This window comes from Oryza sativa, chromosome 3, assembly GCF_034140825.1.
Source record: "Oryza sativa Japonica Group chromosome 3, ASM3414082v1".
Lineage (NCBI taxonomy): Eukaryota > Viridiplantae > Streptophyta > Magnoliopsida > Poales > Poaceae > Oryza > Oryza sativa.
Genome location: NC_089037.1, coordinates 36,917,226 through 36,943,301, shown reverse-complemented (window position 1 = coordinate 36,943,301; position 26,076 = coordinate 36,917,226). Strand labels below are relative to the sequence as shown.

Here is a 26,076-nt window from a genome sequence, read left to right as displayed (position 1 = left end):
TTTATAGCTGATGCACACATTGACTGTCCTAGCGTACTGTATATTACCTGGAGCAGGGAAGAAAGTGAATAGCTTAGTTCTAAATAGTGATGAAAAAGTAAATTACCAAGAAAACAATGCAAATCTGCAGCCTCTGTGTATAAAAAGAAAAACTCTGAATCTGAGCATCTGTTCTGTGTTGCACCAAGATTCTACAGCTACATTATGTCCTCTTCTCTGTTTAGATTAGTGTTCATTGTTAATTATCTTTTTTGTTCCTAAGAAACACTTTGTCACAAACAGTATTGATAGGAAGCAAGTTTTTTTTTGTCAACCATTAATATGCTAAACGAATGCCCTTAGAATATACATATTGTCTCAGAGATTATCTGTCGCCTGCTGAGGATTTCGAAACATGTTGAATATCAATACATAATGTTTCAGTTTTAGCCGAGAGTTTGTGCTCCAAATATATGACTGCCAATATTTTGTGCCCCATAAGCGAACTCCAAAACCATTGAGATTCCTGAAGGCAATGAATAAGGATATGTGTTTTGTGGTTTGGAAGGTACTGTTGGCATTTCAAATAAATAGGGAGTTTTTTTTTTTAGTACAACCTGCAAGCATGTCTGATGTTTGTTTTGCACGGATGACTGCCTTACCTCAACTATTATACTGTAAATAATGTTTGCAGTTGGATCAGGTAACATGTAGTTGGAGCCAGTCACATTTGGTGCAGATTCCATTCTGTGTATTCAGATGCTGCTGTTTATATCACATAATATATGACTTGCCACAACCCTACGCTGGGAATTATGTAGAATCCTTGTTGGTGTTGGTTCAGTCTCAGATTCACCAAGCACTGATGCAGAAACATGATTCCTGCAAACCCTTGCTGCGTATGAAGTCCAGGTGCTCTTGAATTGTGTGATTCTGAGAGGAACTTCCAGTAATGTGGGTTCTTGTTTTTTCTTTCTGAAGGCTTCAACATTATTCCACTAGATCTTCATGTTGGTTCCCGATCTGTATCTGCAAAATACTTACCTACTACTAGTTGGCTTGGATGGTGCTCATGTAGTGATAAATGAGGTACTGTGATCTTGCTACATTGAACATGGCACTGTAGGTGATAAATGACCCTTGCTGACTTCACTGACATATGAGACCAGCAGGATCTTCCAATCAAAGGTACAATGCCTCGTGCATGAATGATAGCAACTATGAAAACTTGTGAATGCAAAGTGATTTTGATACAGCTGCCATTGTGCATGTTATTAGCATATGTCTGGATTTTCTGCATCTTATAATGTTGAATAGGGTCATTCATGTCCCTGATCAATTCAGATTTTGCACATTATAGCTCTTCCTTTTCGTTTGTGCATCATGTAAGGCTGGTGTGTGTGTGCTAGCTGTGGGCTGGTCATGGTGGCGATGCAGGGGGGCCAGCCGCAGCCAGTGGAGGGTACAGACTACAGACTACAGAGCGGGCAGGCAGCGTAATATGCAAAGGACAAAGCGTCATCAAGAGCCGTTGGCTGTGTTTGTCTATCTGTAGTAGCACAGGCAGCAACAGTAATTTGGTTTCAGCTTAGCACGACTGCACGAGTCTACTCATCTGCTCTTTCTTTGTTTGGTGATCTGATCTGTTGTTTAGCTTAGGGGGTGTTTAGACGGGACTAAAAACTTTTTAGCCCATGTCACATCGGATGTTTGGACCCTAATTTAGAGTATTAAACATAGATTAATAAAAAAACTAATTTCATAAATAAGAGCTAATCCGCGAGAAGATTTTTTTAAGTCTAATTAATTCATAATTATCAAAAGTTTAGTGTAGCATCACATTGTCAAAATCATGGCGTAATTAGACTCAAAAGATTCGTCTCGCGAATTAGTCTAAGCTTATGGAATAGGTTTTGTAATTAGTATATGTTTAATACTCTAAATTAGTGTCCAAACATCCGATGTGACAGGTACTTGAATAAGTAACTGGAAACTAAACAGCCCCCTTAGCTTCGCAGATGGTGGAGACAATGACAGCAAAGAAGGAGGGGGCAGCCTTACCTTAATTAATTCAGCGAGATTTGACAGCGATGGTCACGGGAAGTAACGCCCGGGGCCCACATGTCATTGTCCGCATCGCACGGTAACCACCTTTTCATTTGGCTGATTGATTGGCATTTCGCTTTGTTGTGTCAGATGAGATGAGATAAGCAGGGAAAAGTAGTTGCCTCATCGGACCACACAGCCCCGCCCCGCGTAATGCATGTACGCATGCATCGTCGCTCGCCGGCCACACTCTACTACTCTACCACAGCTCAAACTACTACCCTTATTAATCACCCTCTATTATAGTAACTGTTTTGACACTTTGTTGTGAGTTTTTTCTTACCCAGTGATAACAATATTTTTACCCCCAAGATCGAAACGCCAGTGGGCTCCTTCGAGAGACCATATTGGCAAAAGTTGAGGTTGACGAATTAGAAGCTTGGACGGGGCGTGTATTGAGATTAACGTAACCACTATATATAGCCTATAGGCAAATCATCTTGTTATCGACGGGTATCAAATACATGTACCTTTAAAAGAACTACTCCCTCCGTTTCAAAATGTTTGACACCATTAACTTTTTATACGTGTTTGACCATTCGTCTTATTAAAAAAAATTAAGTAATTGTTTATTCTTTTCATATCATTTGATTCACTGTTAAATATACTTTCATATACACATATAGTTTTACATATTTTATTTTTTTTAATAAGACGAACGGTCAAACATGTGCTAAAAAGTCAACGGTGTCAAACATTTTGAAACGGAGGGAGTATTAAATTTTAAAAGAATTATTAAATGTAAATACGAGTAATCTTCACTTTTAACTCTAATGTGGTGGGTAGATTTCAATACAAGAACCTTACCGGTTGAATTAGACTTCACCAATAGATTACAATCTCGGTAGATGTCACCACTTACATTGCTCCTTAATAACGAATGTAGCTACCCCTTTGAATCGTAGTAACAAAAAAAAACAGAAGAATAGAAAAAACATATAATTCTAACAGGAATGTAAGTGTAAAATAGCGAATTGCTAAGTACAGGAAAAACACAACAATGATCGTTTGATTGGATCACAGGAAAAATACAATAATCGGATGAGAGAGATAGACTCAAAGGATTTTTTTTGCTAAGTTTCCTCCAAAACCTATCCTATGCAATAAGCCATCCCATAAGAATTTTGTAGGATTTGAAAAAACTTCAATCCTTTAAACCAAGGGCTAAATAGAAAAATTTTTGATAGATTTCAATCCTATAAAATTCCTTCATAGTTCCTTTAATTCAAAGAGATCCTATACTTTCTTCATTCTAGAATATGAGAATCTTCTATGAAATCTAGAAGTAATCACTTTATCTCAAAATACACCATATAAGGTCTGGTTTAGTTGGGGAAAATTTTTGGATTTGATCGTCACATCAGATATATAGACACACATTTGAAGTATTAAACGTAGACTAATAATAAAACAAATTACAGATTTCGCCAGAAAATTGTGAGACGAGTTTATTAAGCCTAATTAATCTATCATTAGCAAGTGTTTATGGTAGCACCATATTGTTAAATCATGACATAATTAGACTTAAAAAGATTCATCTCGCAATTTACACGTTAACTGTGTAATTGTAAAGAAGGCCTAAGATCTTATTGGGAGAAAAGTGATTATTACTACTACTCCTTATAATCACGACAGATAATCTTGTTCCCAAGCCGACCCATTTAAAGCCGTGCACATGGCCCGAGGTTCTCCACTCTTCTCAGCCCGCACGCACCCACCACTCTCTCTCTTTCTCTAGCTAGCTCCTCCTCCTCCTCCTAGTAGTCGAGCACACACTACTACACTACACTAGTAGGAGTAGAACCTAGAGAAAATGGCGGCGGCTGCTCCGCCACCGCCGACGCCACCGCCAGCGTCCAGCCCCGCGCCACCGCAGGACCCCGCTACCGGCGGCGACGCCCTCGCCTCCTATCTCGGCCTCAGCTTCGCCTTCTTCCTCGCCTCCCTCCCGGGCGGCACCCCCGCCGCGCGCCACCTCGCCTCGCTCCAGTCCCGCGGCCGCGTCCTCGCCACGCGCCTCCTCGCCGCCGAGGACCAGCTCCGCCAGCTGCGCGCGCGCCGCCGCGACGACGCCCGCGCCAATGCCCGCGCCGCCGAGATCTTCGCCGGCCACCGCGCCTCCTGGATGGACAACGAGCGCCGCCTCCTCGCCCGCGCCACCGCCGCCACCGACGAGGCCGCCTCCCTCCGCGCGCGCCTCGCCGAGGCCGAGGCCGACGCCGCCGCGCTGCGCGCCCGCGTCGACCGCCTCGAGCGCGAGGCCGCCGAGCGCGACGATCTCATCAACGCGCTCCTCGCGGCCACGCGCGCCGCCGATGCCGACCTACGCTCCACCGACGACGACCCGGAGCCGCGGGACGCGGAGCAGCACCACCACCACCAGCCGGCGGCTGCGGCGTTGGATTTGGATCCGGCCGAACCGCGCGGCGCTGACGCCGACGCGGAAGCCCTGGCTGCAGCCGCGGCTCTCTACGCTCAGCAGCGCCAGCAGCAGGAGGGTTTCGGCAGCGACGACTTCTACACGGCGGCGGCGGCGGCGGCGGCCTCGGGAATGCAGCAGCCATGGATGGAGCGATCAAAAGGGTGGCAGGTGAGACGACAAAAAGCTGGAATCCATCCCCTTTCTCTCCCATTGACCCCTTCCTTGTTTCTTCTCTTCTCTACTAACACGTTGCCTTCCCTTACTACTACTCCTACACTACCACTTACTTCCAATGATCTTACTCCATCGAGCACTTATATTCTACTATCTTCCCAGGAAGTAGTAAATCTATTGGTGGATTGCTTAATGCTTATCCTTTTAATGGCTGCTACTGCTAATGGATGATTAGCTAGGGCGCATACTACATTTGGGAAATTTTAATGTTACTGTTAGACTTAAAATTTTTGTATGACTTAAAATTTTCACGGCACAAGTTTTTGGTGTGTCTGTTTTTGCCAGAAAACAGATAACAGTGCCTATCAAATTGATTGCAAGAAAAGTTCGCATTCAACTGCATACTTAATCACACATAACTTTGTACTTGTCTCAGAAATGTCCAAACCGCCTCGATTTACTACATTTTCTTGTTCCCCTTGTCCAAACCGCCTCTGTTAGTTTGGGTTTAGTAGCAGTAGGCTTATGCCCTTTATCCATTATCTGTGAACTGTAATAAACAATCAAATTTTGATGTAGTTAATGCTAAGTCTTAGGTGTAACATCCTGTAATTGCTCTCCGTGCACGATTTCCCAGTTGTGATAGTGATACCACCATGAACCTTCATACACCATGTCATATTGCAGAACATAGAACAGACAAACGACCACTTTGATAGCTTTCTGCATCCACTGGAATCCTGATACAAAACCTGTGGGGTAAACCATGCAAGAAAGCTACCTGTACCGTATCTGGCTCATTTGGAACCTGTGATGCGATCACAGGATTCCTGTTGTTGCTCATGCTAACAGTGCCATAGAAGACTAGTACTGCACTGCACCGAAATAATCAGATAGCCTTAAGTTACTCTGTAAAAAACCATCATCATTTTATTATTCTAAACATCTCGCCTTGTTATAATGTCATGTAGTCTCGTAGCCCTGATGGATTGTGCTTATTTTTCATGATGCATCATTTGATATTTATTATAGAGCACACATTTTTCTCGAACTCACAGGAGAGATGCACATAATTACACTAAGAAGATTTTATAGATCACACTTGATAATCAGCAAAGCTTTTGTGCTTTATAACTGAACAAATATGTACCTCTCGTTAGCATAATTGAGTGGTTCACATAAATCCATCTCACACTAGTAAAACTAATCCCTAACCTAACATACCGCACATGCCCACTCAGTTTCTTTTGTTCATATTCGTTACCACATTGAGTACACATTTTTCTTTTTTGATTCATATGATTGCAACCTGTATTTTCTCTCCTTTCTTTGATTTTCTGTCTTCAGATCTGTGTTGCAGGATAATCAAAGTTAAAGATGATAGTTTATTGTTAACCTTTATGGCCTGAAAAAGCACAAGAATTTAAAGAAAAAAAATCAAGTTTTGCATTAAGTAGGAATCAGTTTGAAGGTCAGGAAGGTTGATTTCATGGGTTCTATATGTACTTCATTCTGTGTATTCTAAAATGGAAACAGTTTTAATTAAACCATTAGAAACTGTTCGGTTTCAACTAACACCATTGTTTAGTTGCTCTTTTCTAAAATGTATAAATAGCAAATTCTTGGAAGGGTAGGGCCCTGTTGGGAGCATCGCTTATTACTTACAGTGAAGGGAAGCTTAGCTGGGTGGGTTAGTGGAAGCTACAGCCTTGTTCATTAGCCCATGGCCATATGCTCATCTTCTAGTGAGTAGCAATATAGGATTGATATGTGGGAGTCCATAATAGGTGATGTTGGTGCTGATTACTGCTCCTGGGTGTCTGGTTACTGGCATCTGGCAGCATTGTTATACGCAGTAATTTAAGATCTATTAGGGTTGCTGGAGCCTGCACGTCCAACAAGACTGCTGCATACAAACACTCAGACATGACGCTCATATGTTAATTGTAATGATACTATGAAGTGCAGTTTTCATGCCTTGGTCGACTTGAAACAGCTGTCTTTTTGGCTCAGTACAGTGATACTTAAAAGACACATTTTGATTTAAGCAAGAATCTATGCTTTTGTTATTGGCACTTAAGCGACCACTAATTTGCATATATGTATTTTTTTTCTAGATACACAGTGTTACATAAATTGAAATGTTGTAATGGTGTTGCCACTTAATGCAATGATTGATTTGCATTAATATATATTTTTTTCAATACCAGTGGTACGTAAATGGTATATATAATCTTATTATCATTGTTCTACGTAATTATGTTCATGTTATATATGGACACAAATCCTAGGTATCAATGTTTGATTGTTGGTGTCAGTCTGAGCATTGTTAGACTAGTACCCTTTTTAAATTTTTATGTTTGTGGTTCAATTTTTAATGTTCATCTTGTAGGACCTGAAGTATGAAACGGCTGAGCCGATGTATAACACAAAACATGCTGTACCACGGTAGGTTGGCACTTTTCAATTGAGGCACATGGTTTCCTGAACTTGCAAATGAATAAACGCTAGTTAATGTTTACTCTCTAAACATCTTCCATTAACAGGAGAGAATCACCTTGGAAGGTGGATGTGGAATCGTCAGGAGTTCCTGCAAAGCTTCAACTGCTTGAGCAGGAATTAATTAACCTGGAAAAGATTGGAAATGGAGACTTATCCAAGATACCATTGGTGATGAGAAAGCAAGTGAAAAGATACCAAACTCTTGCTGGGAAGATTGATGATCTTTGCAAAAGAATGGTAAGCATCATCTTTTGATACTGTATCTAGTCTTTTACTTGGATTTGCTGATACTACTGCATAACTTATTCATAGTGTATAACTGAAGATGTGATGAATACATTAATGTAGCATATGGCTGTTATGCTAATAAATACATGCTTGGGAAGATCTGGGAATTTGGGTGTTCTAAAGATAGCGGTGACTTCTGTCTGTTAAACTAGTCATTCTCGGTTAATTGTAGGGAGGAATTAGGAGCAAGGGTTTCCTATGTTGGTTAAAATTGTGCTTCACTCAATGACATTATGCTGGCTCACTTAGGTGATTCATAAATTCTGAAAACGAATGTACACTACTTCACTCACTATGCCGATATATTGTTTCCTGTTATGCATGATATCTTTTTTACTGGTCCTGTCCTTATCTGTATTAGACAGCTGCAGCAGGAGTGGGAAACTACTAACTTCTATTTATTTGGAATTTTGCTCAGCAAACAAGTGACCCCTGTGATTCAACACTGAGCTCAGAGTTTAGAACACAGAGGCAAACAGAATACTTGCTGGAAGCATTCCACCTTCAGCACCGAGCAACTGAAACTAGGCAGAAGCTCAGTGCACTGCAAGCAGAGACTGCAAAAGGAAGTTTTGGTGATGAACTGACAGCAGAAGCCAAAATGAGCACAAGAAGAGCACTGAGTTCAATTCGGAACAACTTCAAGGAAATTCAGCGTAGCCTAGAGATTTGGTTGGCAAGAATTCTGGGAGACCTTGAGGGCATGTTAGCAAGGGACGGGGCATCACGCATAAGGGAGTACTTTTTGTCTCCCTACGCATCAGCTGTTCGATGATAATCTTAGAGCACTCTGGTCGGCACATTAATTCATCTTCATCAGGTAAAGTATGGATGAAGTTCAGCATGTGAAATCGCAGATACCCTTGGGTCTTAATAGGTATTCTTGCAAACATTGGAAGGTATGAAGAGAAGTGATCTTAGACCATACTGATATTTTCACTGATTTCTTTTGAACCAAAGGAGAAACAAAAGATTGGTTTAGGATGTCTATTTTAACTTCCTATCCAGAGTTTTTCTCCTCTCCTTGCCGGTTACATGTTTTGACACAAATTGGTCGTGTCCTAGATCACTTTTCTTCACATTTATCCAAATTGCTGTTGAGGATTCCACTGGACAAGGGTGTGCGCGAACTTGCATGAAGTGGAGCATTCACAGTGTGTACTACAGATGCCCTACATTAGTTTGCACATAGACATCGATCAGTTGGCGGTGTCAATGTGCATTACCGCAGTTCATTTGGTTAGTAATTGTACAGGTTTATGCTTATGCCTCTGATAAATGCTCTAGTCTGTATTAATCTTGCTAGCTTACATTTACCGATTTATGTACATTGTAATTTTTTTGATCGTTGGGCCAACATGCGGTGTAAATGCTGGATCACTTTGGCTGTTGTATGAAACTATCATGTGTGATTCGTAGCTTCACTATATCTATATTGCATTTACAGGTGGTAAATTAAGAAAGGAAAATGCACACATTTTTTTCTGCTGTGAAATAAGTTGCTAGGCATACTCAAGAGAAATTGGATTGAACAAAGCTGAAGGATGTTGATGTGTGGAACTTATGGTACACCAGTCACAGATTACCTGGGGCAGGTACTAATGCCCTAAACTTTTCCCTTTCTTTTCCCCTCACCTCCCACCTCCTATCTTAATCTTTCCCAGCTCCAACTTGGAACACAAACTCTATTTACTTGTAAAATAAACTTTATGTAGTTTAATTCCTCCTTGCAAAATGGAAGCATCCAACTTGTAGCTTAGCTAGTAGTAATTCCCAGATTTACCAATAATGCAAAGTGATCATCTAGAGGTACTGCGCCTGTATCCTCTCCTTGTTCTCCTCCCACCATAGCTTAGCATTCAGCTCTGCAAACCTCTCCCGGCTGCAAGAACAAAATCATCAGCAATACTCAAAAACGCATTTAATCAATCATCTATAGTAATTAGCAGATCATCTGATCATTCAGGAAGTAATTAATAGATACTACATCAGGGATAGGTAGCTAGAGTAGTAGAAAAATGAAGGTTGTGACCTGAAACGGACGCGGCGGAGCTCCCTGGTGCCGTCGGCGAGCTCCCTGACGGTGATGTAGACGCCGGGCTCGTCCTGTATGACCCACTCCGTCACCTCCAGCTCGCTGGCGTTGCTGATGGACACCTCGTCCCTCGACGAGCAGCTGGTCGTTCTCGCCGCGTCCATGGCGTCCGACGCCGCCGCGGGGCTCTTGCCAGCGCGCTGCGGCTGCTGCTGCTGCTGCCAGGCCCGCTCCGACGGGTTGGACGACGACGGCGGCGGCGGCGACAGCGGCCGGAAGCTGTGCTGCTGCTGCTGGCGCGAGGCCGACGGCGGCCGGACGAAGGCGCTCCAGCTGGTGACGCGGTCCGGGGTGAGCGGCGCCGGCGACGGCGTGGCGGCGGGGCTCCCCCTCGTCGACCCCACTTGAGAGTAGAACGATTCCCTCTGCTCAAATAATTAATTTTAATTCATGCAAATGCAGAGAGAGAGAGAGAGAAATGGCCATATATGAATATGATATCCATAGATCACCAGCTTTAATCGTTGCATGCATGCTCTGCACTCTGCAGCACTAGCAGCAGCTAGCAAATCGTCGTTGCATCTTTTGATGCAAGCTACTAGCTAGCAACGACGAAAGCAATATTCTGTAAAAGCATCGCCATATGCAGAGTTGCAGATGCAGGCAAGAACGTATCAGCATCTATCACTGCATGATGCCAAGCCAAGAACGGGACAGGCTAGGCTAGGCAACGTCGCCGTCGTGGCCGTGTGCTGTTGCCTTGTCGCCGCCTCGCCGGCCACATCATGCATGGGGACCATGACATTTGTACTAGTAGTAGTCAGGAAAGAACAAGTGAAGTGACCTCGCCGTCGTCGGAGCGCGGCGGCGTGGGGAGGACCTGGCGGCTGAAGCGGCGGACGTTGTAGAGCTCCATGATCCGCTCGTTGTTCTCGCCCCACCACTTCTGCGCCTGCCACTTGTCGTACATCTCCCGGCTGAACCTGATGCGTTTCAGGTCGTTGCCGCCGCCGCCGGCGAGGGACACGAACGTGATCTGCACCCCGGGCTCCACCTGCGCCACCCACTCCCGAGCCTCGCCCTCCGCCGGCCGCGCGAAGTCCCACGCCGGCGTCGAGCTCGCCGAGCTCATCGACGTCCCGCCGCCGCCCAGGTACGTCGCCGGCGGCACCGCCATGTCGTCCTGGACCATGCCCGGCCGGTAGTACCCGCTCCGGTACACCGACGTCGTCCGGCCCCTCGGCGGCGGCGACCCGCCACGCCTCTGCTGACCGTGATGACGGCTCGTGCCGGACAGCTTCATCACCATGTCCTTGAGCTGCATACACCAACAATTAATAACACATTTAATTTTTGATGATCCATCATCCATCATCTCCTAATTGGATTCATGGGATCATCGATGATCAACACTAGGATGATACTTAAATATCAATGTGATCAGATGCAAGATTTTGTCCTATGATGACGAAAATGACATTGCGTCAACTTCATCAGGGTTCATTAGGTGCATTGAAATGAGATATTTAGCCCTTGATGGTTGCCTCTGCATTCAGCAGATAGCTACACTGCAGGTAAAACAAGTAGTAAAAGAAATTGTAAACGCTTTCTCCAAGCAATGCAAATCGAACTTGTGCTATTCGATCACATTATAGTCCTGAAAAGAACTATAATGAATCATACATTTGTGCTGATTCTGGATGTTATTTCCTTCCGTTAAGATTATACCTGGATCATGGTTTGCTGAATATATTGAATCATAATTCAGGACGCATTTGTGCTCATTCTGGGTATGTGTCAGTCATTAAGCTTCCATCTGGATGCATTACTCTTGGTTACAACTTAAAAGGCATCATGATTTGCTGAATAAGTTGTATACTCTTCCAACTGGCTGATTTCCAGGGAAGTTCAGCTCTTGATTTGGACTCATTCATACGACTGCAGCTTTGGGCCAGGTACTAGTCCTACTACCTAGTATATCATCCATGTTCCTATCTGCATTATTGTCAAGGTATTTGGTTCTACAACCAGAATTTCTGGAAACTAGAGGTCTAGAGCTAATAGCTACTAGTAAGTTATTGCTTAACGCATCATCTTGCAACTATCTGCACTAATAGCCACTAGTTGTCGACAAATCTGTCTGCAGCATTCAAATGGGCGATTTTATATTGGGGTACTATTGGCAGTGCAGCTAGTGAATCCATTGAAGGCTCCGGTCAAATATGAATGCTAGATAATGAAGCTGCTTCCCCTTTAGGGGTCAGGGAATGACATTTTCAAAGACTATCTTACACTCTAGGATCCACTATTTGACCTATAGCCAATCAATTTGTAATCTTTATTCAGCTCAGACTGCACAATGCCATCTTGCATTGCTACCTCATCAAGACTGAAGAAGAAAGTAAATACGACCTGTTCCACACTTCACACAGTAAGTGGTAGTAAATTCTTATTCTACCATGAGGTAAATATATAAAGCAGCACAACCTGAAACAAGGATATGTATGTTTTTATCTCATACAAGTATATACTATATTTACATTTTCTTCCTAGCTATTTAACTCCATTACTAGCCACTACTGTCCATGCGCCTGTATGTTTCATCTACAGTTTGTTTTCCCCTTTCATGATATCAAGCATCACTTTAGGACTGGTCTCTTTTATGTATTGTTATTGTTAAAAACATGTACTAGTACAATGAACATCCCCGCACATAGATTCTTGCCGTGCTACTGATAACAACTGAAGCATGCAAGCAGCAATGCAGATGCAGTGCAACATCCCCATCCATCCATCCAACCAGGGGATCTCTTTATTTGCATTGCAGTGCACTAGTGCCACTCTCTCAATCTCTCCTTTTGAGAAAGAAAGCATGCTGGAGCCCCATCCTTATATCAATATCTCATCTGAAGCTCTGAGCATACCTTATACTACATATACTTTGGTGTTGAAAAAAGAGAGAAAATGAGAAGCAAAAGACATGGACACATAGCTATGGGAAGTTGGGGCACAAAGCTTCTTTGTCACAAAAGAACAAGGGAATAGTCCATGGCCACTCTTTGTGGGGGAGGAATGAAAGAAAGAAACAATAGACATATGTAGATGACGCATACTATGTGCTTTGCTTTAATTTGTTCCAGGATCTCTCCCCAAGGAAACGACACAAAGTGAAAGGTGATCATCCACCAACCAGGGCAGCCACAGCCTACACTACGCTACCTGTCCCCTCATTTTGACCATCTCGTTGCCCGCTTCAGTTTCAGTTTGAACATATATACAGTATCTAACTAACTGTATCCACATCACTCAAATATTAGTAACTGTGTTCAGTTAGCTTAAATAATATGAAGTGCAGTGTCCATCTGGCTGCTACATCTATGGGAATAGCTAATTAAAAACAATATATCTAGTCCTATCTGATCTAATTTCAGATTTTCATATGGTAGACCGGTAGCGGTATTATCCTTACAGAAAGTATGGATGTGAAAACATTGGATTCAAAGCAAGTCCAAATGTGAAAACAAATGTTGATCAGGACTAAATGGGGCACATCTTTTCTGGTTTCACATTGATGCCAAAGCATGGATTAGTTTGATCAGATGGGTGAAACGGGTGATTGGTTAAATTGAATCAGGCATCTACTGCAAGCTAACTTGTGATATGCTACTCTGAAAAGTTTCAGATTGGGAGAGCTGGGAAAGCATTGGTGAAATGGCGATGGATCATGCAACAACGGTCGTGAAGAGGCCGGGGCAAAAAAGGCGCGAAACTTGCTTTGAAGTTAAAGGCAGGTACTGGCCGGATGATTGATCAGGTGAGCTTCCAGTATTCTGTTTCTAGTAGACAAGCATAATAATAACAAAAAGAGAAAAGAGAAAGAAGAATTGATCGACTTTGGCACAAAGATAGCTAGCTAGCGTCAGTGTCATGCTCAGCTAAAGCTTCAATTCGCCGAAAGAGATGGAGAGAAGTGAGATGCGTTTCTTTTTGGCAGATGACCGGCCACCAGGTGTTAGTATACTATAGTATTCATCCGATCGATCGATCGATTAAAGAAGAAAAGAGAAAAGTGATAGAGATACATGGACGACGTTGGACTGATTAGGTAGCTACTACTATTTAATTAAGGTTGGCGCTAATAGTTAATTAGCAGCTTCATCTGTTGAAGCTTGCAGACATCTGATCGATCGATGTCTGCATGCTGTTGGTCGATCGATGAGCTGAGGTAGCAGAAGGAGGCAGCTGCTGGGAGCAATGGAGCCCACGGCCGGCCATGGATCACAGTTGTTACTCGATCGATCCTACAGTAAATTAGTAGCTAGCTGCAATGCAATACTAGTAAGGTAGGTCGATTGATCGATGGATCGATGGAGATCGGATGATGGATCGGGATTGGCGCCTGGCTTTTGTGTTTTGCTAGTACTGCATCATCTGTATCATGTACAGTCTCATGCATGCAGCAGCCAAAGCAATGAAGCTGCGAAAAGCAGCAGCGTATGCTGTTATTATCAGCAGCAGCATCAGCTTGAGCTGCCATGATTCCGACACGTGGGCCACGCATCCACCGTACACGCCCGCTCGCATCCATCATCCATGCCCTGGGTAGGGTTGGTGGGCCCCTACGTACGCCTCGGAAGACGTGCCAAGCGAGACAATGGTCAGTCGTCTCTCTTGTAGTCTTGCTGTACTGTCAGTCTTCTCTCTTGTTTGGTAATACCTCTGGTTGCTTCTTACACTGGCATTATTATTAACCTACTATGCACTACTTCATCCATTCAAAAATATAAGTATTTTTAGAATAGAGGGGTATATATTCCGGTTGTATAAAAACATTATTAAGCTAGTAATTAATTAGGGCATATAGTAAACTTAAGAGAGAGGATGGCAACGCGCATATATATATATATATATATATATATATATATATATATATATATATATATATATATATATATATATATATATATATATATATATATATTGCTCAATCGAAAGCGACTGCACGGGCACGCCCTCTGATCTCCGGCCGGCCGACCAGCCACTCATCCTCTCTCGATCATTACTGCTCTGCTCGCAGCATCACACTTTGCTTAACTGTATTATTATTATCGTTTCCGTCCTCATCATCATGTCCATTAATTTATGTAGCTGCAGCTTCATCTCTCTCACTCACTTTTTGTCAGTTAATTACTACCGTAATGCAATTAATTGGGGACTCTATCTACCTAGTTCTTCTATATATATACTCCCTCCGTACTTAAAAAAAAAGAAGTCATTTTGAACAGCTTCACGGTCTCCAAAACACAACTTTAACTTCTTATTTCTATAAAAATATTTATTGGAAAGTGATATATGTATTCTTTTATGGAAGTATTTTTCAAGACAAATCTATTCATATAATTTTTACATTTTCAAACTCAACAACTTGAGAGTTATTAATGATTTATATTTTAAAGGTTTGACTTAAACATTGTCCTAAACGAGTTTCTTTACGAGTACGGAGAGAGTATAAGACTCTGATATTAATTGCCTTGCGTGTATCATATAAAAAAGCAAGAGGAAAAGCTAGGTGTATATATATAGCAAACTCTACCGTCCAAACAGTGAAACAAACGATGTAAAGTTTTGAAATTAATCAGTCTCGAGTATGTAAGTAGTGCTAGAGAACCTTCAAACACGTAGGAGTACATATATAAGGCCAAATCAATCGATCTAGCTAGTGACGTAGTAGTAGTAAATTAATAAGTTCTAAACACTACTCATTACGTAGGAGTACAACATCTGCAGGTACTATTATATTGTACGTTGTGTTGGATTGGTGAAATCATCGAATACTTTATATGTATATATATACAGTACGTACTAAGTTTTTTTCGCGAACGCCATATACGTACATGTATATACTGCACATATATGTGCGTAGTACGCATCTCTGACCCTGAGTACGTACGTACTCAGTTAGCATTTACTAGTAATTTTATTTTATTTATTTAATTATGAATTAAGACAGTACTACCCGATTATAATTGAAGGAATCGATGGTACAGGATCGGAGTTAAGTGCCGGGTGTCATAACAACCCTCTATGTGCCGTGATCAAATCCTCGATCGGCAGATCGATCGATGTGCTACTAGTAATACACTGAGCATATAGTGTGGCTAATTAATAGTGTATATTTATATAGAAAAAAAACTTGCACATATATATATATATATATATATATATATATATATATATATATATATATATATATATATATATATATATATATATATATATATATATATATATATATATATATATATATATATATTTGTGATTATTTATATATTGCGCAGCTAATAATTAATAAATTAATTAAAGCTCGATCGGTAGCCTCAAGAAAGTAATGGATGGTACGGTGGTGCAGATGGTTAAGTAACAGATGATAGTATCGATCGAAAATAAGCTGGAGTGCAGATCGATGGCAAACAAGATGCAATGCAAGCAAGGTAGCCCGGCCGGTTGCAACAAGAACAACAACAAGAAGAAGAAGAAGCAGCAGCAGCAAACAAAAAGGAAGGAGAAAAATGAAGGTATAGTAGTAATAAATTAAGTAAGAAATTAACCTGGGAGGTGAGCGTCTTGACGGGGTCCCTGCAGGTGGGCGTGTCGTCCCCGGCGCCGGCGCCGGCGCGCGGCGTGTCCTGGCGGCGGCCGCCATCTTCCTGCTTGACGCAGGCGATGCAGGCCAGCATCGTCTCGAGCGCGCTAGCTAGCTAGCTGTATGTGTGTGCAGGCCTATAGCCTAGCTAGCTAGGTAGCTCTCGCTCGATCGATCTCTCTCGACTCGACCTCTCTCGCTCGCCGGCCGGCCGGCTACTAGTGTACTAGTGAGTGTATATATACAAGGGAGGCGAGGTGAGGTGCAAGTGCAAGGCCGGCGTGCTATATACTCCCTGTAGGAGCTAGCTTAGCTTGCTTTAGGTTAGGTTGTCTTGTGAGAGAGTTAAAGCACAGCGCATGCGCGCGCGCAGCTGGAGAAAGGAGTGCGCGTCGTCCCCTCCCCTGGAACTGGACCTGGATATTCATTTATCGCTACTTAATCTAGTAATTAAGTTTGTACTCCTAGCTACTCACTGCTGTACTATTTCCTCCGTCCTATAATATAGCAACTTATACAATTAAATAAAAAATTTTACCGTACAATAAATCTGGGTAAAAAAGTGTTAAGATTTATTGTACTGTAAAATATTTCATTCAATATCAAATTGTTATACTATGCGACGGAAGGAGGAGCCGGCGTAGGAGTAGCTAGCAGAGTGATAGCTAAGGTTACTCGAGCTGCAAGCGTGGCCGGCCATCGCCATTCGCCAGCGATGCAACGCAAGCCCATTCGTCCTATTCAAAATTATCATAATCTTAATTAATTTACCGCGTGTCCCGCTCTTAACTCTGTCCCGCTCTTAATTAATTTACCGCGTGATAACTATTAACTCTGTCCTGCTCTTCTCTCTGCTCCACGGACTCTGCTTTTCTACTTTCTTCTTTTTCTTTTCATTTCTTTTCTTATCTCTTCTCTTCTTCTGTAGACTGTATGTATGTACTACTATATTTCTTTATCCATCAAATTTCTATATAAGTTATCGCTAGGGATTACCCCTGTCTCGCTGCACAAGAATCCTCTGCTCTGAATTATATCCAGCTCCATCAATAATTTGCATTTTGTCTATCTATATTAACGTTGTTGTTTCTAGTGTTGGCCTTTGTATAAACATCCTTGATTAAAAAAAAGAGAGCATCGATTGATTCTCTAGTTTTGTAAGTGCTCCAAAGTAATCTCAGTTCAGACTTGAAAAACCTCTACAGATTAGCTATGAATTGAACAAGTATTAGTGGCAGTGCCATAGATGTTATTATTACACACACTCAAAACACAGGTGCATGGCTATTATGATGATGGATCATATACTCTAGTACCTAGTCAATTTCACTTCATTTCAATGCAGAAATTAGGGGGCGTTTTATCTGTAATGAAGGGCCCACCATTGCTTAATGATCAGGTGCTATGTGTCAGCCATACATCAATGTTAACGCTCTCACTGCAGCATAAGAAACCAATTAGGCCACTCTGTCAAGTGTCAACACGATCTCCATAACAAACTTTAACCACAAGATCGAAATTAAGGGCTAGTGCCGGAATGTTCGCCTGTCCGGGCCACACACGAATCACGAATGCTCGTGTTTTTCTTTTTCCGCCACATCATTAATTTCCTCGATCTTCTTGTAAGTTAATGCACTGAAAGTTCGATTTTATAGATTCAATTCATCCATAGCCAATCTAATAGCTCATTCATACAATAGTTACATACTACACTATTAATACCTGGTCCCACCTGTCATACAAACACTGTGTCTTTGAGTCCATGCTACAGCTGGCTATAAATCTGTAGCCCGCTGCTCTTCTCTCTCCTTATTTATCTCCTTAAAATATGTTTGCAGCTGGCTTATAGCTTGCTATTGTACCTGCTCTAATACTGATTGGATTTAAATAATTTTATATAGAATGATTCTATATTAAAAAGCTTATAGTATAAAATTATTATGTAAAAACGTTTCAGGGCAAAGGGTCAGAAACATGTAGGCCAAGCCGAATGTGTTTGCATACATCTAGACCGTGCGTGGACGTTCTCCCATTAGGCCTATATATCCAACAGATAAAGAAGAATATTCAAATTAATGTTATCTTGGTGCGCGTATATTTTATGAGATACTCCCATCCGCCTCATGAAAAACGAATATAGTACCGAATGAGACACATCATAGTACTACAAATCTGGATAGATATATAACTAGATTCGTGGTCTATATCTGATACTAGGTTGGTTTTTTATAGGACGGAGGAAATAATAGACAAGTTGTCTATAATATAAAATACAATAACCCAATATGAAATGGTAGTAGTATATATTAAAAAAAAAGAGATTTTCTAATGAGGAGATGGAGCGGCTATTGAGGAACAGCATGCATGGTCGGAGAGAGAGACAGTAATCCGAGCACTTATAATTACTCGTGTGCGCACAGTAGATAGGCCTCTGCATCACGCTATGATTTGTTTTGAGTGGAGCGTGTGCAGCGGCAGCGGCAGCAGCTAGCTTTGCACTTGCACTTGCCATTGATGAATATGCCTAGGTTGCATGGCAGGCATCCATCGAGTGTTTGATGTTCTTTTAGTACGATTGATCGGACATTAGCTGCATCATTACTGATGCACGTAGGCCATTTCACACCGAGTGCATATGCAATATATTGCATGCGCATGCACCTCCTTTTCTAATCGTGGATCTGTTGTTTGTAATAGTTGGTAAATACTCCCTCCATCCCTAAATATTTAACACCGTTGAATTTTTTAAACATGTTTGATCGTTCGTCTTATTAAAAACTCTTTTGAAATATGTAAAACTATATGTATACATAAAAGTATATATTTAACAATGAATCAAATGATAGGAATATAATTAATAATTACTTAAATTTTTTAAAAAAGACGAATGGTCCAACATGTTTAAAAAAGTTAATGGCGTCAAATATTTAGGGACGGAGAGTTTATGTACCCAACACCTGAGGCCTGTGCAACGTCCCGCCTCTCGCAGACCGGCCTGGGCCCGCTTACATCTGGCAACTTTCATAGGCCATAGACTGCCCTCACAGACCAACACAAGTCTTTTCTGCAACCAAGCACGCTTAACCTATGTTCTTTCGAGATCGGCTTCTGAAAAAGAAGTTACAAATTGTTGATATGAGTATCCTATCAATCCTATTAAGCCCTGGGCGGAGATGTTACAACCTAGTACATTTGGTACTAGATCCGTTATCTACTTGGTATATATTACATCTAATACACACCTTATATTATGCCATTATTATGTAACGACACGACGAACTATAATGCCCTTTTATATAACCTGAAAATATAATTCTCGACACAAATACTTGTCGGCCTAGTTATAAAATCTTGAAGCTCTGCTAGTGGTTAGCACTTACAGTATAAATCGATTCACGGTTTTATCGGGCGTTGACAATTGAGGTCAGGTTAGAAAGGAACGCTCGTGTCCATAAGGGCGGCGAACACGGGGGTTGATCGAATCATGTAAGAAAGGGGAAGCTTTGGGTTGGTGCGGTTTAAAAATAACACAGATGAGGTGAGCGACGCAGTTTGGTGGCGCGGCGGAGATTTCGCCTAGCATTCGACGGAGCGGAAGAGAAAAAGCAGGCATGAAGATGGGAACATACAGGGGATCAGACGGTTTGGTTGTGGGGTCCGCAAAGCGTATTTTTTATTCGGAAGCGCGCAGGCACATGCAGCTAGCGCTGGCGACAGAATGGTCGCTCGCTTCCTTCTCTCTTCAATTCTCTTTCTTCCACGTAGGATTTAGATAATATAAAATGTTTTGGAGCATGCTGAGTCAGCTTATTGTACATGCTCTTAGAGCACCCGCAATGGTAAAGTAAGGTGCTATCTATAAAACATGTACACCTCAACAATAGACTAGATTAATAGTAAACCATTTCAATGGTATGTCTACATGGGTATCTATAGCTCTCTAATCCATTGCCTCTTTTTTCTCTATAGACTATCTCCATGTTAGTAGATAGCTTTGCTCTCTCTCTCTTCATTTAATCTCTTCCAATTAGGAAAACAAGCATAGTGGCCCGCGCAGATTGCGCGGCTAGCATCATTATATTTTCTCTCATATAATAGCATATATGTTTTCTCATTATATTATTCAAATATATTAAAATGACAACATAATTTTAAATTTTGCAATAACTTTACAAAACTACTAATGTGTAATATTTATATTATATTTTATATACGTGTTAGTTATTAATTATTTTTAATATCAAATTTTAGTTATTTGTAAATTATATATATTCCTATATGGACTCTAGACTCGTCTTTTAATATTTCTTTTTTTAATTCATTTTTATTTATGAATTTTTATTATTTCTAATTGTATTTCTATGTGGACTCTAAACTCATCTTTCAATATTCTTTAATTTTTAATTTCGAATTTCAGTTGCTTCTAAATTATATTCCAATATTTGTATTCCTATATTGACCTTAAATTCTTCTTCCAATGTTTTTCTTAATTTTGAATTTTAGTTATTTGTAAATTGTATTTTTATACAGACTCTAAACTCTACTTTTAATTTTATTATGTTTATTCCAAATTTTAGTTAGTTTTAAATTCCTATATGGACTCTATACTCTACTTCTAATATTCCTTATTTTTTTAATTCCGAATTTCTATTTTTTTTTCTAAATTGTATTTCTATATATACTCTATACTTTACTTCTAATATTCCTTATTTTTAATTCCGAATTTATATTATTTCCTAATTGTATTTCTATATGTACTCTATACTCTACTTCTAATATTCCTTATTTTTAATTCCGAATTTCAGTTATTTCCTAATTGTATTTCTATATGAACTCTATACTCTACTTCTCATATTTCTTTTTTTTTAATTCTGAATTTCAGTTATTTCCTAATTGTATTTCTATATGGACTCTAGTCTCCTCTTCTAATATTCCTTTTTTTCATTCCGAATTTCAGTTATTTCCTAATTGTATTTCTATATAGACGGACTCTAGTCTCCTCTTCTAATATTCCTTTTTTTAATTCTGAATTTCAACTATTTCTAAATTGTATTTCTATATGGACTCTAGTCTCCTCTTCTAATATTCCTTATTTTTTAATTCCGAATTTCAGCTATTTTTAAATTGTATTTCTATATGGACTCTGTCTTTTCTTTTTCTCCGATTAATGTGAGAATTTCTAGGCCATGAGAGCGAACTTGGAGGTTCCTTTTTCTATTCCTTTAATTATATATTTAATTCCAAATTTCTTTGTAAATTGTATTTCTATATGGACTCTAGTCTCCTCTTCTAATATTTCTTATTTTTAATTCCGAATTTCAGCTATTTTTAAATTGTATTTCTATATGGACTCTGTATTTTCTTTTTCTCCGATTAATGTGAGAATTTCTAGGCCATGAGAGCGAACGTGGAGGCTCCTTTTTCTATTCCTTAAATTATATATTTAATTCTGAATTTCTATTTTTTCCTAATTGTATTTCTATATGGACTATATAGTCTACTTCTAATATTCCTTATTTTTAATTCCGAATTTCAGTTATTTCCTAATTGTATTTCTATATGGAGTCTATACTCTACTTCTAATATTTCTTATTTTTAATTCCGAATTTCAGGTATTTTCTAATTGTATTTCTATATGGACTCTAGTCTCCTCTTCTAATATTCCTTATTTTTTAATTCCGAATTTCAGCTATTTGTAAATTGTATTTCTATATGGACTCTAGTCCCCTCTTCTAATATTCCTTATTTTTAATTCCGAATTTCAGCTATTTGTAAATTGTATTTCTATATGGACTCTGTTTTTTCTTTTTCTCCGATTAATGTGAGAATTTCTAGGCCATGAGAGCGAACGTGAAGGCTCCTTTTTCTATTCCTTTAATTATATAATAGATATGCTGACATGGATCTCTTGTAGAGAGCTTATAGATAACCATTGTGGGTGCCCTTAGCCTGTGTTTGGCACCCTTTTTCCCAACCTCACTCCCTCGATTTTTACGCGCACGCTTTTCAATCTGCTAAACGGTGCGTTTTTTGCAAAAAAAAATATTTTTATATGAAAGTTACTTTTAAAAAAATCAAATTAATCTTTTTTTTTAAAAAAATAGCTAATACTTAATTAATCAAGCGCTAATAGACCACTCTATTTTCTGTGATTACTGTTCCGGATGGGTAAGTACAAGGATGCCCGAACACAGCCTTAGTCTCCTAGGAGTTTTTCCTGATGCTTAGACATAAGCTCTTTCTCCTTTTGTTTACTTGTTGTTTCCAGGAGTGCAATATGATTGTCTTTCAATCTAGCGTATTCTTCCTTTCCTCTGTAATCCCCATAATCTGCGTCAGCAGTTGTAAGATATAGATATATAATAAATATCGATCCCCAAGGCTTTTGTGAAAAAAAAAGAGGGTGAGGCCTGCGAGCAGGACATGGCGCGGTTAGTCAGCAGTGGCAGGTTGGTCGATCGGCGGGTGGGTCGACTGCTGAAGCGGCAGGCAACAGCTGATACGGATGGTCGGATATGGAGGAGGAGGACGAGACAGTTCGTTTGTGGTTGGGTCGACGACGGTGCGGCCAAGCCACACCGATGGATCGATCGCGGAGTAGGAGTAGGAGTGTAGCAGTAGCAGAGACAGATAGATGGTCGATGTGCGACATGCAGCAAGCAAAGCAGGGTAGTACTACTGGTCTGTACTCCTATGTAGTACGATGAACATGCAATATTGCAGCTTGGGTTGTGGGTTGCATGCATGCTTGTTCCTTCCTTCCACGACACAATCATGCTGAGGAATCTCTCTCACTTTCTCTCTTCGTCTTCGCTCGATCGCTCGCTAGCTCCGGCCGGCCGGCACAGGTGTGATCGATGATGCCATGCCAGTTCATCCACCATCGATCCCCTCCCCGGCGACGCACGCACCAAAACACCCAATGCATTGCATTGCAACACGCACGCCCGGCCTCTCTGCCTCATCCTGCTACTATACTTGTACTACGGAGTACTACTCTACTAGGAGGAACTAGCTACCAAGTAGTACTAGGCTGCAGGATGGCTGGCTTGGCCGGCCAGTAGGAGGCAGCCATGGCTTGCTCACTGCTGCATGCCTACCCATCGTACTAGCTAGACTGTAGCCGCTCCAACACTTAGGCCATACTATCGCCCTCATTGTTTGGCTTATTTGTAAAATAAACCAAACAGCATATTTGTAAATGAGAAGTAATTCGTTAATAAAACTTTTATATACGTGTTATTAGCGACCTAAAAGTAAAGGCTAAAAAATAAACTTTGATGAAAAAACCCTCAAAATCAGCTTCAAATTTAAAGTTGAAAATTCAAATTTTGACTGATAAGCATAAGCGAAAAGATGAGGCCGTATATATTGCCAGCGGTCTCAAACCTTCACTTTGGAGGCGACGGAACGCCCGTGGTAGGGGGACCATGGTGTGGCTTATCATGCTCGCAGAGGTCACGGTTACCTCAACGCGCTTTAGCTTGGGAGGTGCCAAAATATAGTGGTATTTTCAAAACACAAAACAAAACATATTATCAAAATATTTTAATATTAGATTTAATAAAAACTGATTTGATATTTCAGATATTCCTAAATTTTTTTTATGAGTTTAATCAAACTTAATAAAGTTTGATAAAAAAAATCAAACGAATTTTAATATAAAACGGAGGGAGTATTACACGATGCAGCCAGTAGTACGAACTTGCTTTGCTTGCAGTTGCAGCCTACTGCCACTGATTTGCCGGGCTGCAGTATGCATTGCGTGCCCGGCTATGGCTGCCTGCATTGTACCACGGCTTTCTAGGACCACCCGGCCGGCCGGATACGCCTCTACCTCTACAGTACATACTTCACGCCGTCCCATGCATGCCTTTAATTTGCCTTTGATCGATTCGATTTGATAGAATCTAGTTCGTCCTACCAGAAACCAGAACACGGCAGACGCATGCAACAGGACACGATCGATCGATGACATACTACTACTGGCCGATTCAGTGGAGTATACGTACTGTCTAATCTTGTAATATACTCGCTCCGTTTTAGGTTATAAGATGTTTTGATTTTGTCAAAATCAAACTGCTTCAAGTTTGATGAAATTTATAGAAAAAATATATTTTTGACCCAAGATAAATTTCTTAAAAAACTAGAAAAAAAATACCCGTGCGTTGCAATGGGTGAAGTCTATTTTAATCTGTTGTATGGTTTAGTTAAGATGAAATTTATCGCGGGGAGTTCGCTTGGATATATATTTTTTTAGAAAATTATGAGTTACAGTTAGAAGTCTAATCGTCTCGAGTTAGCATGTGAGTTTTTTTAAACAGATTTCTTATATGATTCCTTCAGTATTACCAAAAGTGAACGATCTTAAAAACCAACTCAAATATAAATATGTATTTCCAAAAGCAAGCGAACTTAAAAACCGACTCATACACGGATGACGTTGACGGAGCTCGTGGCCCCTCACCGGGAGACTGCGCAAGCCCCCCTTTGCCGGTTCGACCAGGGGCTTAGGGTGCAATCCCAAGCTCTCTCACTCTCTCTGTCTGTGGAAAGATCACTCGCCCGCAAGACACACGAGACACGGCGATGTATACAGGTTCGGGCCGCTGCGAAGCGTAATACCCTACTCCTGTGTTTTTGTGGATTTGTGTATGAATGAGCTACAAAGTGTGAGTCGACTTCTCCCCCGTTCTCAGCTCTCAATCTGGAAAAGAATCAACCAACCACTTCTCTATGGGCAAGGTCCTCCTTTTATACTTCAAGGGGATACCACATGCACCCTTCCCTTTCCAAACTGGACTTTTCTTCTCTTTATGGACGGAGATTGGTATGATTGCTGTCCGAATGACACTCCGATGGGACAGCCCACACCTACCTCCACTCCCGGCGGAGACAGGCGCAACGTGGGATCGTGGCTGCCCGTAGCTGACGCGACCAGTGCCAGACCGGTCATTCTTGTCCACCACGCGTCAGCTTAACAACATGCATGTTCGCCCTTCTTTGTGTAACACCTTGCCTGTAATGGTTAGGATGAAGCCTGGTATAAATCTGACCAGGGCTAACGTGTTATCTCTAAGAGATAACACGCTAGCTCCGGCTTGAGACGAGTGCCTAGAGGCTTTCGTCTTGACGGGACGGGGCAAAGCGTGCGTCAGCCCGTCAGTCGCCACCTAACCCGTGATCTGACCGGTCTGTGACTGGTCACAGACCGGATAAAGGAACGCGCTGTGCTGCGTTGCATGCAGCGTGACACGCTTGACCAGACTGCAATAAATGCTGTTAGGTGAGCACAGCTGTGCTCACTTATCCCATATATGTGGCGCAGACGTCCTTAAGGGGTCGGGGTGCCTCGGCCCTCGGGGCCGGGGCAAGCGCAACCCGACCCCCCCTCGGGGGAGATCAGGAGGAGGGCGGACACCTCACCCTCGGGCCCGACGTCCCCGAAGGTGCCAGGCCACGTGGGCGATTGCGTCTGCCTCAAGCCTCTGGCCATGATACTCCCGGTCCCATATCACCGACAGTAGCCCCCGGCGTTATGCCAGAGCAATTTCCCTTCCCAAGGGAAGCGGTCAGGTGTGACGCCACCCCTAAAGCCTGGTGACAGGTGGGACCGGTTTCCGTAGCTGGGCAAAATACCCAACGGTCTCAATCCATGCACATTGGTATTGATAACTTTGGTTGTCCATAATGGGCGGTCTATTCAAGACTGCCACACCACTTGAGCAGCGCGCGAATCTGGGTGAGCAGATCTGTCTCGCCCGGAGATACGGTAACGCCGCTTCGGTCGGCGAGCGTAATTAACGCGCGCACGATACAATCCATTTCGATTGCCACAACCGCATATCCACTTCACGCGCCGTAAGCGGGCGAATGGGATTAGTGGAAACGTGGGCACGAGAAACGAGGGAGCGAGATAGCGAGATA

At 41.6% G+C, this 26,076-nt stretch overlaps 2 protein-coding genes across 2 annotated transcripts; one reads left to right on the top strand and one right to left on the bottom strand.

Annotated features, from left to right (window-relative positions):
- Positions 1-3,777: 3,777 nt before the first annotated feature.
- LOC4334818 (uncharacterized) lies at positions 3,778-8,898 on the top strand. The gene is made up of 4 exons (XM_015772881.3): positions 3,778-4,675; positions 7,074-7,129; positions 7,228-7,420; positions 7,890-8,898. The coding sequence occupies exons 1-4, from the start codon at positions 3,899-3,901 to the stop codon at positions 8,244-8,246; spliced, it is 1,383 nt and encodes a 460-aa protein (XP_015628367.1). The 5' UTR covers positions 3,778-3,898; the 3' UTR covers positions 8,247-8,898.
- A 76-nt stretch (positions 8,899-8,974) lies between these two features.
- LOC9266896 (protein Brevis radix-like 4) lies at positions 8,975-16,408 on the bottom strand. The gene is made up of 4 exons (XM_015772882.3): positions 16,115-16,408; positions 10,351-10,824; positions 9,504-9,931; positions 8,975-9,353 (listed from the first exon to the last, which is right to left on the bottom strand). The coding sequence occupies exons 1-4, from the start codon at positions 16,241-16,243 to the stop codon at positions 9,275-9,277; spliced, it is 1,110 nt and encodes a 369-aa protein (XP_015628368.1). The 5' UTR covers positions 16,244-16,408; the 3' UTR covers positions 8,975-9,274.
- Between the last annotated feature and the right edge of the window lie 9,668 nt (positions 16,409-26,076).

What these genes read in the sequence shown, in the direction of transcription:
- LOC9266896 (XM_015772882.3), bottom strand. Translation starts at nt 16,243, where the DNA reads ATGCTGGCCTGCATCGCCTGCGTCAAGCAGGAAGATGGCGGCCGCCGC. An exon ending in CGCGCTCCGACGACGGCGAG is followed by an intron (nt 9,932 to 10,350) that starts GTCACTTCACTT and finishes TTATTTGAGCAG; the next exon opens with AGGGAATCGTTCTACTCTCA. An exon ending in CTCCGCCGCGTCCGTTTCAG is followed by an intron (nt 9,354 to 9,503) that starts GTCACAACCTTC and finishes TTGTTCTTGCAG; the next exon opens with CCGGGAGAGGTTTGCAGAGC.
- LOC4334818 (XM_015772881.3), top strand. Translation starts at nt 3,899, where the DNA reads ATGGCGGCGGCTGCTCCGCCACCGCCGACGCCACCGCCAGCGTCCAGC. An exon ending in ACAAAACATGCTGTACCACG is followed by an intron (nt 7,130 to 7,227) that starts GTAGGTTGGCAC and finishes TTCCATTAACAG; the next exon opens with GAGAGAATCACCTTGGAAGG. An exon ending in ATGATCTTTGCAAAAGAATG is followed by an intron (nt 7,421 to 7,889) that starts GTAAGCATCATC and finishes AATTTTGCTCAG; the next exon opens with CAAACAAGTGACCCCTGTGA.